Here is a 17,487-nt window from a genome sequence, read left to right as displayed (position 1 = left end):
AAATGTTCCAGAGGAGTGCCACCTAGGAGCCTGGGCTCGTCCACCAACTCATGTGTTCTCCTGGCAAATCCCTTCCCTCTCCAGGCCTCAATTTCCCCATCCATTTAGGAAAGGTTGTCACAGAGCCCCTGGACACTGTGGGGCTCTGCTACAGGAGACAAGAAGAAGAACACTTTTATCTATTTCATTATCAAAACCAAAACACACTGCCACTGACTCATAGTGATAACGTAGGGATGGGGAACGTCCGGTTCGTGAAATCATTTGGTCTGACCCTGCCAAGACAACTGCAGTTCCGGCCATCACATTGTTAATGTTAAGTGTCACTGAGTTAGTTCCGACTTATAGAGATCCTGTACAGGGTTTCCAATGAGCAGCTCGTGAGTGGAACTGCGGACCTTGTGGTCCAGTGCTTTTCCTACAGCGTCATACCAGGACTTTAGTTAATTAAATGTTTGACTAGATATAGCTGGCTAATTTTTAAATTGATAATTTTGTATGGCCCATGAATGATGCTATAAATTTTGGCAGAGAAAAGGATCTCCACCCCTGCTATACAGGATTACAGAGACTGTAAATCTTTACAGCCTCATCTTTGTCCCATGGAGTGACTGGTGGGGTTGAACCACCAATCTTTCTGTTAGCAGCCCAACACCTACTAACCGAAATTTAGACACGACAAAGTTTCTGTTGCTTCTAGTTTGAGAACCATGAGCTCTCTCCAGGTCTCTTGTGCCTGGCTACTGTTGATTTTCCTGTGGCCCCCTAACGCAGGCTTCGCATCCACAGCCCAGTCCCCCACCTCATCCCCATTTAAAAACTGGAGAAAACACTTCTGCTTATGTTAAAAAGTAACTGCCTTGCCATTCCTCTGACCTGCAGTACTGGGCTCTCCTCAAAGTTGTAGGCACTGGGCCGGCCCTCCAGGGTGGAGAATGCCACGTTGCCTCCACTCAGTGGGGAGATGTCGCTGAACTCGGAGGTGCAGAAGGCCACATGCTCATCCTCTCCTGGGCGCAAGTACAGGCCCTCCGGCTGGCCGTAGGTCTTCTGGCAGGAGGCGCTATAGTACTGGTAGGGCTCCCAGGGGCCACCAGCATGGCTGCGCTTATAAATGGCGAAGCTCTCAGGACGACTGGTGTGGAACTTCAGCCGCACGTAGGTGATTTCATACGCCTTGCCTGCAACCAGGAAGAAACGGACCCAGTTTACAGAAGGGAAGGGAAAGTTGGAATCCTGGTTCAGGGAGAGCAGCAAGGTGGCATTGTATAAACTACCTTGATGGAGTGTTAAAAGCTGTCTCTCCTCTCTGGCTCCTGAGCCTGCCACACCGCTGCCACCACTCATGATTCACAGCCTTCCTTACATACTCAATAGGGATCACTTTAGTCCTCTGCTGACGTAGCTTGGCTCTATGTAAAAGCTAAAACTATAAAACTCTTAGAAGAAAATATAGAAGTAAATCTTTGTGACCTTGGGTTAGGTGAAGCCTCCTTAAATAGAATACTAAAAGTGACAATAGAAAACTTGGACTTCATCAAAATTAAAAAAAAAAGAAAAAAAAACAAAACATTTGTGTTTCAAAGGATGTTGTCATTGTTAGGTGCCATCGAATTGGTACTGACTCATAGTGACCGTATGAACAGATTGAAAAATTGTCTGGTCCTGGGCCAACCTCACAATCGTTGCCACAATTGAGTCCATTGATGCTGTCACTTTGCCAATCCATCTCGCTGGGGGTCTTCCTCTTTTCTCTCACCTTCCACCTTACCAAACATGGTATCCCTCTCCAGTGACTGGTCCCTCCTGACAATATGTCCGAAGTATAAGAGAGGAAGCTTGGCCATCCTGGCCTCCAAGGAACACTCTGGCCGCACTTCTAACAGAGATCTGTTTATTCTTTTGGCAGCCCATGGCACTTTCAATATTCTCCTCCAACACCATAACTCAAAAGCATCAATCCTTCTATAGTCTTCCTTATTCAATGTCCAACTTTTGCATGCATATGAGGTTATTGAAAATACCATAGCTTGCTTCAGGCTCACCATAGTCCTCAAGCCAACATCTTTGCTCTTCAACACTTTAAAAAGGTCTTGTGCAGCAGATTTGCCTAATGCAATATGTCACTTGATTTCTTGACTGCTGCTTCCCTGAGTGTTGATAGTTGATCCAAGAAGAATGAAGTCCTTGACAATTTCAATCTTTTCTTTGTTGAGAAGAACGTTGTTTATTGTTTTGGTGAGGATTTCTGTGTTCTCTACATTGAAATGCAATCCATACTGAAGGCTGTGGTCTTTGATCTTTATCAATAAGTATTTTAAGTCCTCTTCACTTTCAGTAAGCAAGGTTGTATCATCTGCATATTGCAGGTTGTTAATGAGTCTTCCTTCAATCCTGATGCCACATATTTCTTCATATAACCGAGCTTCTTGGATTATTTGCTCAGCATACAGTTTGAATAAGTATGGTGAAAGAATACAACCCTGTCGTGTACCTTTCCTAATTTTAAATCATTCATGTTCCCATATTCTCTTCGAACAACTGCCTCTTGGTCCATGTACAGATTCCTCATGAGCACAATTAAGTGTTCCTAAAACTCATACTTCGCAATGCAGTCCATAACTTGTCATGATCCACATAATCGAAAGTCTTTGCGTAGTCAATAAAGCACAGGTATACATCTTTCTGGTATTCTCTGCTTTCAGCCAAGATCTATCAGACATCATAAATGATATCCCTTGTTCCACGGCCTCTCTGAATCCAGCCTGAACCTCTGGAAGTTCTCTATCAATGTATGCTTGCAGCCGTTTCTGTATTACCTTTAGTAAAACTTTACTCACATGGGATATCAAAGATATTGTCTGATGATTTCTGCATTCCATCGGGTCACCTCTCTTTGGAATGGGAACAAATACAGATCTCTTCTAATCAGTTGGCCAGATAGTTGTCTTCCAAATTTCTTGGCATGGATGAGAGTGAGTGCCTCCATGCCACCTTACTTTCTTAAAAGATTTCAATTTGTATTCCATCAGTTCCTGGCACCTTGTTCTTTGCCAATTCCTTCAATGCACCTTGGACTTCTTCCTTTGGTATCATTGGCGCTTGATCATATGCTACCTCTTGAAATAGTTAAACATCAACCATTTCCTTTTGGTACAGTGACTCTGTGTATTCCTTCCATCTTTTTTTTTTTTTTATTAAATGTTTTTATTTTGGATTGAGTGAAAGTTTACAAGGCACATCATCAGCTTCACATTCAACCATTCATATAGCTTGTTTCATTACATTGATTATTATCCCCTCCATATATCATCAGTTAACAGTGTTTCTCTCTATCCTCTTTAGCTTTTTTTTTTTGGAGGGGGGGACCTTGCCTTTTGGGAATTTATAGTCTTGGCTTTTAGGGAAGGTTTTTACATTTGTCTGTGGATATCCAGTGCTCATGTATGAGATTACTAACAAGCATTACTGAATAATCAGATGAGAGACAGTTTGCTATGTCTACTAGGTGGCTAAAGTCTGATCCTCAGAGCCTATGGTTTGGACGGTTGACAACCCTTGGGCCCACAGGGTCTTGACCTCCTGACCGGGTCTGCCTTCCATCTTCTTTTGATGCTTTCTGCATCAATCAATAATTTGCCTATGGAATCTTTCAACAATTAAAGTTGAGGCCTGAATTTTTTCTTCAGTTCCCCCAGCTTGAGAAATGCTGAGTGTGCTCTTCCCTTTTGGTTTTCTTATTCCAGATTTTTGCACATTTCATTGAATATTTGACTTTGTCTTTTCAAGCTGACCTTTGAAATTTTCAATTCAGCTCTTGGACCTCCTCATTTCTTTCATTTGCTTTAGCATCTCTATGCTGGAGAGCAAGTTTCAGTGCCTCTTCTGACATCAGTTTTGATCTCTTCCTTCTTTCTTGTCTTCTTAATGACCTTTTTTTAAAAAAAAATGTTTTATTGTGAATTATGTGATAGTTTACATGGGAGAAAATTACCTTTACATTCATCCTATCATGTATCATTTCACTGCCATGGTTATAATCCCCTCCCTTAGTGACCATTTGCTTTCTTCCTGTATTATGTTCTTGATGTCATCCCACAACTCTTCTCGTCTTCGGTCTTTAGTGTTCAATGTATCAAATCTATTCTTCAGATGATCTCCAAATTCAGGTGGGATATATTCAAGCTCTTATTTTGGTTCTCGTGGACTTGTTTTACTTTCCTCTGCCTCAGTTTGAAATTGCATATGAGCAATTGATGGTCTGTTCCACAATCTGCCCCTGGCCTTGTTTTGGCTGATGATATGGAGCTTTTCCATCATCTTGTTACACAGATGTAGTCAGTTTGATTTCTATGTGTTCCATCTGGTGAGGTCCATGTGTATAATCATCTCTTATACTCTCTAAAGAAGGCATTTGAAATGAAGAAATCATTGGTTTTGCAGAATTCTATCATGAGATCTCCAGGATCATATCTATCACCAAGGCCATATTTTCCAACCACTGATCCTTTCTCTTTGTTTCCAACCTTTCAAAGGATACCAGTGAAAAAAATGAAAACAAAAAATACCTACAGAACAGGAGAAAATATTTGCAAATCATGGAAGAAAATATTTGCAAATCATGTATCTTATAAGGGATTCATATAGAAGTCTTACAATTAAATAATAAAAAGACAAATACCCCAATTATCTTTCTCCCAAAAAAAGGATATATCAGTGGCCAATAAATACATGAAAAGATGCTCAACATCATTAGCTATCAGGAAAACCCTAATCAAAACTATAATGATTCTGCAGAGTATAGTTGTTCGTTGCCATCAAGTCGGGTTTCAACTCACAGCGGCCATGTGCAACAGAGTAGAGCGTCCCCATGATTTTCTTGTCTAAAACCCTGATAAAAGCAGATCACCAAGTCCTTCTCCAAGTGCAGTTCAAATAACTGGGTAAATTTGAACTGACTTTCAATAAGCAGCTGAGCCTCCAATACTTGTACCACCAGTGTTCCTATCCCCTTAACGACTTGACTTGAATTGATGTCCTTGAGACACAGTAGAATGATCACTGGACATGAGTGAATCTGGGTTCTTATTTTGGCTTTGTATCTAACATTGACAGATTCTTTGATTAAATAAATTCGCCTTTCTCAAAAAAAACTATAATGAGATATCACCTACTAGGATAACTAGAATCAAAGGGTAGATCATAATAAATGTTGTTAAGGGTATGGGGAAGTTGGAACCCTCGTCCAATACTAGTAGGAAAGTCACTTTGGAAAATAGTCTGGTGGTTCCACAAACTGTTAAAAAGAATAGAGCTACTATATGATCCAGCAGTTGTACTCCTATGTAAAGAAATAGGTCCATACAAAAATGTGTGTCCAAATATTCATAGCACCATTATTTATAATAGTCAAAAAAGTAGAAACAATTCAAACATCCATCAACTAATGAATGAATAAGTAAAATATAGTACCGATCATAGAAAAATTGATGCATTTGAGTTATGGTGTTGGAAGAGAATATTGAAAGTACTGTGGGCTGCCAAAAGAACAAACAGATCTGAACTGAAAAAAATACAGCTAGAGTGCTCCTTGGAGACCAGGATGGCCAAACTTCATCTCTCATACTTTTAGTCACTAGAGAGGGATATCATGTTTGGTAAAGTGGAAGGTCAGAGAAAAAGAGGAAGACCCCCAACAAGATGCATTGGCAAAGTAGCAGCATAAATGGGCTCAAGCGTGGCAACAACTGTGAGGTTGGCCCAGGACTGGGCAGTATATCATTCTGTTGTGCAAAGGGTTGGTACCAACTCGATGGTACCTAACAATAAAAAATACAATAGAATATTATCTGGCAATAAGTAGGAATGAAGTCTGGATACACGCTACAGTATGAATGAACATTAAAAACATTATAGAAGAAACCAGTCACCAAAGGTGACGTATTATATGATTCAATCTAGAATAAGCTAGCACACAGAGTGAAACATTTGATTACTAACTGAAAAGTTGGCAGTGGTTAAAACCCACCAAGAGGTGCTTTGGGAGAAAGGCCTGATGATCTGTTCCCAAAAGGTCACAACCTTGAAAAACCCTGTGGACCTATGGAGTATATTTCTACTCTGCTCATGGATCACCATGAGTTGGAATTGACTAAACAGCAATTGTTTTTGTTTTGTTTTGTTTTTTAGGGCAGAGGATTCATGAGGAATGATTTTTAAAGGGTACTAGGTTTCTTTTTGGGGTGATGAGAATATTTTTTAATTGATTATGATCACAACTCTGTGAATATATATTAAAATCCATTGAATGGGTACATTGTATGAATGTAAATTATATTTCTTATATATTAAAGACAAAAAAATCTTGGCCTTTTGGGAAAGCAGTTTGGTGATTTAGATGAAGAGCTAAACAAATATTCCTGGCCTTTGGTAGAGGAATATCACTTCTGAAATTCAAACAAGGAAAGGAGTCTAAATGCATGAAGATATTCATCCAGGTATTTATACTGGGGAAACTGTGTAACCATAGGAAAGAGGGAAGTAGATTGTAGAGCCTACAAGTCATATGATGCTGTAGCCATCAAAACAGCTGGCAAAGAGCTTGTAATACACAGGAAAAACTTCAATAAAAACATAAAATGAAAAATAAGACACGATTATACATGCAGAATCATCAGATATAGATTTTTTTTTTTAAATTCAAAGAGAATAGGCAGAAAAGAAAAACACAAACCAATAAGGTATAGGACTTTGAGTGACTTTTCTTCCCTTTTCAGTTTTTCCTCCATATTCCAAATTTTCTCTCATTAAGCTTGTTCTCATTTTAAAACTGGAGAAAACACTTCTGTTTATTTTTAAAAAGTAACTGCCTTGCCATATTCTTTTTTAATATCTTTTTCCAAAGTGATGTTGCTGCCCAGCTTGGCATTCAAATTCCAAGTTCCTTAAAACAAAGCATATGTAGCAAACGGAGCCAGTGTCTGGGTGTGCCATGGTGTCTGCTTCTGTGACAAGCAGACTTCAGGCCCCTGAGCAAGGCAGACAGGTTACCACCGATTCACATTCACTAAAAGAGGCTGCATGGGAGAGTAGCAGGCGCAGACCCCTTGGTAAACATCTAGCAGCCAGATACCTTGAGGGATAAGAGCTTGGAGCCACTTAAAAGGTAGCTGGCTGCAAGAACTGCTATCTGAAAAAAGCAGTCACTGGGATTTCAAGCAAACAAGCAACATCAAATGCTAGGAAATAGCTTTTTCCCTTCCACGCCAAGGCAGGAGGTGAGAGAAGATGTAGGAACATCACAGAGAAGCGGCAGAGACAAGACACTAGAGGGACTTTTTTGTTACCAGAGTTAATTAGAAGGGCTAAGACAGCAACTTAATTCTGTTTTGTGATGAAAATGTTTCTGACAAAGGCAAACTATAGGCCAGGAAAGGAAACAGCCTCAAGATTCACTAAACAGCAACAAGGATTCAATTTGCAACCCCAACCTAGATCCTCACAAGCTCCAGGGCCTAATGGAGCATCAGGGTCATTTAGATGTGTTCCTGTGAGCAAAGCTGGACCAAAATGCCATCCCCAACTGTTAGAGGGGGTGATGCTGCTTGGGAGCAGGTAACCCAATTGCCTTATCACCCAACTGCCCAATACACTGTTCCCTGTGCCTTGGATACTTTTCCCTGATTCTCACCAGGCTGATTCCAACATGTCCCTGCTCTTCCTCTGGCTTAGCTGACTGATCTCACGCCCCCTCCTCCCTCTTCACGCTCCAGCAAGACTGACCCATGAAGAGGCCTAGGTTCTGCCAACGTCCAGCCCAGCCTGGAATGCTCTTAATCCTCAGAACCTCAGCTCATGGAAGCCTCCCTGATGGGTCTGGGTGCCGTGCTGGGACTTACAAAGCCTCTCTGGGACTGCCATGGGGCAGGGATTGGGAATCCTTAGAACTCAGCATGGCACCTGGCACACGGTGGGTGCTCAATAAATGCTTGTCAATGAGCCAGCAAAAGTGATGCACAACTTGTAATTTTAGGGAGTGAGTTGAGACAAGCAGGCTGGACAAAATGGCTAAGACGGTAAATGTTTGGACAAATCATGATCCTTGAATGAGTCTGTTTAACAACAAGAGCCAACAATGAGTGCCAGGCACCTTGATAAGAACCTTATGCTACCGTATCATGGAGATCCCCTAACAGTCCCATCAAGGTGTGCATAAGGGTACTTACTGATGAGGATATTGAAGTTCAGGGAGGAGAAAGGGATTTGCCTAATGTCCTGCCCTGAAGTTGCTGCCCCAAGCTAGGCAATCCTTCTGTTCAGGACTCTGTGCATCCCCAGGGAGAAGGGGCTGCTGGAAAGGGGACTCTATGGTGACTGTGAGTGTCTCACTCCATGCTCCAGTCTTCACCTGTAGCCTGGTCTAGCCACTGGTACGGCCACGGGTACAGTGGAGGCCCACCAAGCCAAGCCGTCCTCTCCAACCAGCTGGGACATAAAGCTTGTCAAGAACGACACCAGGGCTAGTCATAAAACCAAGCCGCCCACATCCAGCGCTGAACAGAGAATGAGCTTGGAATGGGAGAGGCTTATTTTGGGAAGATGGGAGCAAAACAAAGTCCTTTAATTGGAGCCATCTGGGGAGCAGTGGCCTGAGAAGGGGACAGGGTGGGGGCCCCATTGAGAATGCGTGGGTGAGGCTGCCCTGCCCTCTGTGGGCATCAGGACCAGGCTAAAGAGCTGATTCCATCCTGTGGAGAGATCACAACAAGGTCCCTCAGCCCCATCATCTGGCTCCCTACCATGCTAGTCTTCCTCTCCCATCCTAGCTCAATTCTGGGCATGGTGAATACCTGTTAGGAGCTGGGGACTCCAAATGACCACAGTGCCAGATACCACAAGAGCCTGGCTGAACCCAGGTTGGACCAAGCTCAGCTCTCCCATCTCAGGACCAAGAGTCTAAGCCCCCAGGAAGAATCAAGACCATGGAGACTATTGTCTATGCCAGCTTGAGTACTGCCTAGGGCTTTGTGTTGAGAAGGATTCTGAGGTCCAGTCTGAGCTGAAATGTAACTGAACAAGCTACAATGAGAAATAGCAAGGTATTCAAGACCATTCTAATAAAACTGGATCAGAAGAGAGGCTGAGTGGAAATGATGAGGAAGAGAGCAAATACAAAGAATATTTCAGAGAAGAATTGAGTGATCTGGTGGATGATGAGCTCAAAAGGCTGAAGAGAAGAAATAATAGCATTAGACTCCCAGGTTTCTGGTTTCGGTACATGGAGAGACTGGGGGAGAGAGGAATGATACTTTCCTTTGGGACTGTCTGTCTAAGGCCCTCATGTAACACCCAGAGTGTGATGTTTAGAAGATTGCTCTGGCCGAAGGCTCAGGTGGAAGACTGTAACTGGGCAAGAGAGCAGGTGGAGTCCGGAATGTCAACCACAATTTCAGTAGGCAAAGCCATGGGCATGAGGTGGAGCAAGTGCAGGCAAAGAGATGAGGGAAGCTAGGGAGGGGATACCATGACGAGGCTGAAGCCTGGGACAAGTATGAGTGGGGAACAGACAGGAGGGGCAAGAAAGCCAGGAGGAAGAATGGGGCCATGGGGAACTCCAAGGTTGAGGGACTTGGGATACATCTGAAAGACTAGACAGCTTCATTCGTTCATACCTTCATTTACTCACTCCCCGGGTCCTGGGGAGGAAATACAGTGTAACTATGACATGCTGGGGTTCACATCCCAGTCTAATCATTTAACTGGGCAAGTTACTGGATTAAATGGGCAATTGCCTTGAAGGTGGTACCTCAGTTTCCCTATTTGTAAAACTGGCATAGTGATGTTGTTGTTAGCTGCCCTTGAGTTGGTGATAAACCCCTGGTGACCCCTAGCACAACAGAATAAAACACTGCCCTGTCCTGTACCACCCCTGCGATTAGACTGTGGGGTTCCACAGAGTTTTCACTGACTGATTTTCAGAGCTAGGTCTCCAGGCCTTTTTTCTTAGTTTGTCTTAGTCTGGAAATTCTGCGGAAACCTATTCAGTATCCTAGTAACACAGAAGCCACCACGGACAGATGAGTGGTGACACATGACATGCATCAAGTAGGACTTGAACTTGTCTCCCACATGGAAGGTGACAGTTCTACCACCAATGGGCATAACAAGGCTTAATGAGTAAAAACCTGTGAAGCACTCAGAAGAGTCCATACATGGGGCATGCGAAAAACCCCAAACAAAGATGGTTGCCATCAGTCGACTCTGACTTAGCAATTCTATAGGACAGAGTAGAACTGCCCCCATAGTGGATTATGAGTTGGGCTGCTAACCACAAGGTCAGCAGTTCAAATCTACCAGTCACTCTGCAGGAGAAAGATGAGACTTTCTGCTCCTGTAAAGATTTATGGTCTCAGCAATCCTATATACGTTGGCTGTTAGTTGGAACCGACTAAACAGCATGCAACGCTATCAATCTTTATGGAAGCAGACTGCCACATCTTTCTTCCACGGAGCTGTTAGTGGGTTCAAACAGTTGACCTTTTGGTTACCAACTGAGCACTTAACCACTATACCACCAAGGCTCCTAACTAGGAGGGGCATGGTGGTAGTGGTGGTGGTTGTGTGCCTTTGAATTAGGTCCAACTTATAGTAACCCTGTAGAGGGTTTCGAGGCTGTCAGATCTTTCTCCCGTGGAGAGCCTAGTAGATTCAAACTGTTGACTTTTCAGTTAGCAGCCCAACTCATAACCCACTATGCTACCAGGGGCATGCACACAGCGAATTTTATTTGTTAGTCCATTCATCCACTTAACAAGTGCTTACTGAACACCCACCAAGCTGTGGGTCCTGTGTTGGGTGCTGGAGACAGCTGTGAAAACAGGTTCTCCCTCTGGTGCCTTGGAGCTTGTGCTAGACACAAATAAAACCAAAACCTCAACACAGCACGACCCAGGACTATGATGGGGGAGGTCAAGGGGCTGCAAGAATGCATGGGTGGGGCTCCTGCCCTATCCTCCATGGGATAAGGTTGGGGCTGGAGATAGTTACCTCTAAGTCGGCACAGGTATTCAAGTAAGTAGGTGCTCAGTTGAGCTTTGTTGAATGAAGGAGATGTGGGTTAGCCAGAAAAGGTGAGAAAGGAACGTATCCAGGGCAGAAGCAGCAGCAGATCTAGGGGCCAAGAGGAGGGGGTGGAGGGGCCCTCACAGCCCTGGCAAAGGGCAGCTGACTCTAAGTGGGGTAAAGATGGTCTGGAGGCTGATGGGAGGTCAACCTCCACCTCATCAGTCTGTCTGGATGCCTGTACCCCTCCTGGGCTTTGAATCTCCCACCCTGCAACTCCTAGGCCAGTCCTGGGAAGCCCAGGAAGGAGCTAGGCAGCTAAGACCAGTCAGGTCCAGGAACCTTGGGGAGCACTTCTGTGGGTGAAAGCTAACCAGGGCTGCAGCCTTGACCCTCCCATTCTCCTGGGGCCAAGTGATCCAGCCAGAAACCCCAGGGAGAAAGAAGGAAGATTCAGCCCCCCAGCACTGTCCTCAGCCAAGGGAAACACGGTCTCCCACTCAACAGAATGATGCAATGGAGCCAAAGCTCAGGAGACCCAGCTGGCTTCGGGTGCCTCAGAGGGCCGGCAGGGTCCTCCTGACATTCAGCCCCTGCTCACTATGGGCCAGGCCTCACTGTCTCCTCATTCCCTGCAGCCCAGATGTCCAGACTCTCAAGGTCCAAGAACACACAAGCTGCTTCCTGCCTCCCTACGCCTGTTCACTTGGCTTGGAATATCTTTCCTTCTCATGTTGACTCCAACAATCCTTTTGAGTTGTTGAGTCAACAATCCTCCAGATCTTAGTGGAGCCCTTCCTGGCCCCCAGACAAGGTTCATTTCCCCCAATATGAGCATCAAGCCTCAATCGGGCAATTCCTGGGTGCAACCTGTCTTCCAGGGAACACCGAGCCCCACAGGGCTGGGACGGTGTGAGTCCTAGGGCCAGCATAGTCGAGGTTCAGTAACTACTAAACAAATGAGTCAAGGTTGCAATGAAGAAAGAAATCATCTCTACACACAGGAGGTGAGGGACATGGAACTGAAACCATCCACCTTCCTCCTCACAGCTTCCCCTCAGAGCTCAGGGGATCAGAACTCATTTGCTAGGGGTCAGGGGTCCTTCTTAGGAATCCAAGCAAGTATGTAGGCTCAGTTTTGCCAAAAAGCAAAGACTTGGACTTGGTTCTTCCCAAGACCAAGACTTGACTCACAATGAATGCTCGACATTGTTAAGTAAAGTATAAATGGGGGTAAGGTCCTGGGATCAGGCCAGACAGGGGACAAAATCTGGCTCCATTATTTATTAGCTATATGACTCTGGTGTGGCACTGCTGGATAAGTACTGGACTGCTAACCACAAGACTGGTGGTTCAAACCCACCAGCCGCTTCTTGAAAACACTATACTAGGTTGCTATGAGTCAGAACCGACTCCATGGCACTTAACAACAACATATGACTCTTGTTGTTGTTAGGTGCCGTCAAGTCAGTTCCGATCCAGAGTGACCCTATATACAACAGAATGAAACATTGCCCAGTCCGGCACCATCCTTACAATTGCTGCTACGTTTGAGCCCATTTTTGTGTGACTCTGGGCTATTGTTTCTGTCCTCCAAGGCTCAGTTTCCTCATCTAGAAAAGAATGAACTATGCTGGGTTGGGGTACTGACTCAGTAGAGTTTCTGGAATGTGGTGAGTACCCCCCTAAATTGTCTGTTACCCCATGACTCTGTACATCTCCCTATACCCTCTGTTGGCCACCTGGCTGCAGTCCAGTCTGATTCTCTGGGCTGCAATAGAGGCTGGGAGCAGTCAGACCCCACTGCTGTCTTTCATCCCAGACAGGAAGGCTCAGCTTAGCAACTCAAGGATTTGGAACAGATGTCTAGGAGCTTGCAGGGGGCTGGGAAAGCAGCGACCTCCATCCCAGGCTAACCGCAGTCCCTCCCTCCCCTGTCCTTCACCCGGCTCCCTCCAGGGCACACTCCCCCAGAGCAGACCACCCACTCTCCCCTCCCATGAGTCTTCAAGTAGTGGGGGAAGTGGGGAACAAAGCCAGCAGAGGTGGCTCAAGGACTGAGAGTAGAGGGCCACCACTGGGGACAAAGTCCCATCACCAGGGGGAAATAGCAGAGGGGATCCTGCGACAACTCTGGTAGCCGCAGACCTCTCCTTCCTGCAATATTATGAAATCCCTGACTTAGCTTGGATCTGACCAAATCATGTGGAACCAAAACTGGGCTGACTCTGGACTGTTGTGGGACCCCAGCTCCTCTTGTGCGTAAATGGGGCCCAGGGTCAGGCGTCTCTTGGGGGTCAGGGCGGCCAGACCTGGTATTTCTCAATCTTAACAGCAGAGCTCCTCTGCAGGCGAACCCCAGCTCTGAGCTCTTCTCAACAGAGTAACATTTACCACACACAAGAACTGTAAGGATTTGGCTGACTTAAACTCATGGAACCCACACAACCATCCTGGGAGGTAACAACTTTTATCCCTATTTTACTGAGGAGAAAACTGAAGTGCTAAGAGACAAAGTCACTTGCCCAGTGGAGCTGGGCTGGGTCAGAGTTCAAAGCCCTTGTTTTGGGATTTCTACCCTATTCCATCTCCCAGAGCAAGTAAAATGGAACTCTTCAGCTGGACCTAGAAGCAGAGGACAGCGGAAGTGACATCTTCATTCACCCACTCTTTCATTCATCCATTCATTGTACAGACACATGGAGTTGTATAACCTGATGGAAAGGATATTGGCTCAGGGTAAGACATGGCAGGATGAAACCTTGCCTTTCTGAACCTCAGGTGTTCTTGCTCTTAGAGGGCTGAGAACCACCCTGCCTCCAAGGGTTCTCAACAGTGTTCAAAAAGGTCATCAGCCAAAGTACAAGACCCAGCACTTGGAGTCCTGGTGTGGCACTGTGGGTGAATGCTCTGGACTTCAAAGTCAGCTTGAACCACAAGGTCGGAGGTTCAAGCTCACCAGGTACTCCTCGGAAACCCTAAACAGGGTCACTATGAGTCGGAACTGACTCGGCGGCACTAACAATAACAACATAGTCAATTCTGACTCACAGCAACCCTATAAGATAGAGTAGGCCCACCCCTATAGGTTTTCCTTTATGGGAAGGCTGTAGCCTTTATGGAAACAGACATCTTTCCCCTGTGGAGTCACTGCTGGGTTCTAACCACCAACTTTTTCATTAGCAGCTGAGTGCTTTAATCACTGAGCTTCCCATGTGAGTTTCCCCCAAATACAAAAAACTGGATGCCTACCTCCCCTGTCTCTGTCCCTGCTTTGTTAGTGCTGGGCTGAGATACTTTTCCCTGCTGGCCCTTGGTTCCACTGACACATGTAATACATCAGCCAAACCCGCATCCTCTGTCATAGAACAATGTGTCTCCCTCGAAGCCCCCACCCTGTCCCAGATTCCTTCCCCTGTGGCCTTGGGGTTCTGCCAGCCCCAGCCTGTCAGCATCCCCTTCATCTCTTCCCTGTAGTGGTTTCCTGTCACACATTCCTCCCTCCCCCCACATAGGGACCAGAAGTTCCACCTATTGGTCCAGACAAGCCAAAAGAAGGTAAAGACACCTAAGGGGTAAGCTTCTTGGGAGTCACCAGCACTCTGGAAGCTCTGATGACGAGGTTCATGCTTCCTCACTCCAATATCATTTCCCAGTCAGTCCAGTGATTCTGTCACCTAGGTTTAGGAAAGGCCAACTTTGCTGATAGGCGGTAGAGGTCATGTTAAGGAGTTTGTAAACAGGTTCATACTGGTGCTCATATAGCAGCTGTGTGTCTCTGGGTAAAACACTTAACTTCTCTGAGCCTCAATAGTCTCATCTGAAAAATGGAGACAGTTCCCAAATACCTTATCCAAACTCCTAGGACCAAGATACATTACGAAATTCGGAATTGCTCAGGTTTTAGAATGATGCAGTACATTTATCCATACATTGAGTTAACACCTCCAACAGGGGTGTGAGGATATAAATTGTACTTAAATAAGATTTCAGTAGTAAATTATAAAAATATTCTAAGTGTAGGCTAAAAAGACTATAAATAGCCTCAGGTCAGAATTAACAGTGAAAATAAGCTATAAATAATGACAATAATAATAAACTTTTGGTTTTCAAAGCTTTGAGGGACTTGACATTTCCATTAAAGGAGTATGTGCTTGTGAAAACCCTCCCTCTCTGGAAAAGCTGTAGAAAGTGCAACAGTTAAGATGCTTTGCACAGCCCAAAGAGGGCTGGAAGTGGGGCATTCCAGTTTCCTAAAATAGGGGGTGACTGGAATGTGAAGGCCTCTGGGTTGATTCCCAGGAACTAAGAGGTAAACTTTCGGTTACTAGCTGAAAGGTTGGTGATTTAAATCCACTCCAGAGCACTTTAAAAGACAGGCTTAACAATCTACTTCTGAGAGATCACAGCCTTGAAAACTCTATGTATGAAGCACAAGTTTTATCTTGGCACGATTCAGAATCAACTTAACAGCATTTGGCATTAAGAGGTTCTGCCCCTTAGCAAAAACGATCAGCTGCTAACCAGAAGGTCAGCAATTCCAACCTAGCAGCTGCTCCATGGGTGAAAGATGTGGCAATTTGCTTCTGTAAAAATTTATAGCGTTGGAAACCCAGCAATTCTATTCTTGTCAATTTGGGTTGCTGTGAGTCCCAACCAACTTGCTGGCAGTGAGTTTGGTTTTGACATCATAGCAAATTAGCCTTGGTGGCGCAATGGTTAAGAGCTCAGTAGCTAAATGGAAGAAAGCGGTTTCACAGAAGAAAGATGTGGCATTCTGCTTCCAGAAAGACTGCAGCTTTGAAAACCCTATGGGGCAGTTCTACTCTGTCGTATAGGGTTGCTGTTGTCGGCAACAGTTTGGAGGTTTTTTGGTTGAAGCTAAGCGTGGGTTGGGTGGAGGTTGGCATGGGCAGTACAGAAGGCCATGTCAGGCGGTCCAGCTACCCACCAGCAGGATGAAACTTGGTCCTCCGCCCCAGAAACTCAGCTTTTCTAGGTAGCGAAGACTGGCTCTCCTCTCACAAAACGAAACTGCAGACTACACAGAACCTCACAGTTCACGGAGCCCCGAAAGCTGACAAGAAGACCCCAAACTAGAACCCACTGCCCTAGATGATGATGATGATGATGATGATGATGATGATGATGATGATTCCCTTCGGAGAATCACCTTTGCCCACCAACAGTTGTGGGTCTAGAATGAAACGCCATTACAGGGCTTTGTAAGTGCACCCAAACTACCTCTCTTGTAAAGCTTTCAGGGCCCCTCAAAGCTCCAAGGGGCACCCCTCAGTCTATCCTGCCAGCCCCATCTGAGACCTACCACCCAGTCTCGGCTCTCAGACAGAGAAGGCTGGGTCGGGCCGGCGGTGCTTACCCAGGCGGAGAGTGATTTTGACCGAGGTGGGGTACTGCACGCCGAAGGCCATGGACGGGCTTTGCCACCAGGTACTGTCGTCCTGACTGTGGAAGTCGGTGAGGTAGGAGGCATTGTGGTGGCGATTAGGGTCCGCAGCGTCACAGCGCTGGCACTGCGCCGTGGTGCCCAACGCTCCCACGTGCGAGCAGAAGTCCTCGGGCGGGTGGCCGCACGTGTGTGAGGCCTCTGCGCTCCGGCCAAACGCTGCGTTCTCAAACTCCGGCAGACAGCGCTGCGGCCGGCCCGCACCGTCGTAACATGCGCCCATGCCTGCGACCGCCGCCCGAGGGGCCAGCAGCACCAGGCTGAGCAGGAGCGCAGCTGCCGACATGGTCCAGGGCACCGACGGCCGTGCGCACCCCGCTCCGCCTCCCCGGCTGTAATCCGATGGGAGTGGACGGCGCGAGGCACGCCAGAACCGCCTCCGCGACGGGGCTGGGAGGAGCCGAACACAGGCAGCACCCACCGCCTCCCAAACGCTGGGGCTCACCCCCACCTGGTGGACGTGCCAGGGAGTGACTGACTTTGGAGTAGCCCCACTTGCCTTCTCATCTTGGCTTTACTGGAGGGCTCTTTGCCTCTTTCAGCCTTAGTTTCTTCATCCATAAAATGGGGCTTTTAGTGGTACAAGTTCATTACCACTGTTGTGAGGTTTCAGTGATTGCTCATTTAATGGAATTGGCATTATAAGACCTGCTTTATCAATGCTTTCAAGTCCTGGGGTAAGTGAGGACATAGGGTTTCCTCAGAAACTCCAAGTCTTTACAATCTGTGCATCTCCTAACAAGAAAGTGCACTCGAGGTTGCAGTTCTCCCTTAGCTTTGCAATGGGTTCCTACAGCTTGCCTCCTTCTGTTTTCAAAGCAAAAAAGATTCTAACTTGATATTTGTTACAAGAATACCTGGCCTGAGCCTAAATACCACCTCAGACAGACCTCCTGTTCCCTCAAACAAGACAGCCCTCTTTACTTTCTATTCACTACAATGAGTTAATCAAAGAAGCA

At 45.8% G+C, this 17,487-nt stretch overlaps 1 protein-coding gene across 1 annotated transcript in view; it reads right to left on the bottom strand.

The window, feature by feature from the left end:
* The window catches only part of LAMC3 (laminin, gamma 3), a 91,169-nt gene extending 74,326 nt beyond the window's left edge, over positions 1–16,843 (bottom strand). The window contains exons 1-2 of the mRNA XM_006834883.1: positions 16,442–16,843; positions 877–1,181 (exon numbers count right to left, since the gene is read on the bottom strand). Coding sequence (XP_006834946.1) covers positions 877–1,181; positions 16,442–16,814 — 678 coding nt within the window. The 5' untranslated portion in view covers positions 16,815–16,843. The remainder of the gene's footprint in view (positions 1–876; positions 1,182–16,441) is intronic.
* Between the last annotated feature and the right edge of the window lie 644 nt (positions 16,844–17,487).

The sequence above is a fragment of the Chrysochloris asiatica genome, unplaced genomic scaffold (genome assembly GCF_000296735.1).
Source record: "Chrysochloris asiatica unplaced genomic scaffold, ChrAsi1.0 scaffold00014, whole genome shotgun sequence".
NCBI lineage: Eukaryota > Metazoa > Chordata > Mammalia > Afrosoricida > Chrysochloridae > Chrysochloris > Chrysochloris asiatica.
Note: the sequence above shows the minus strand (reverse complement) of the source record. Positions and strands in the feature narration are given on the sequence as shown.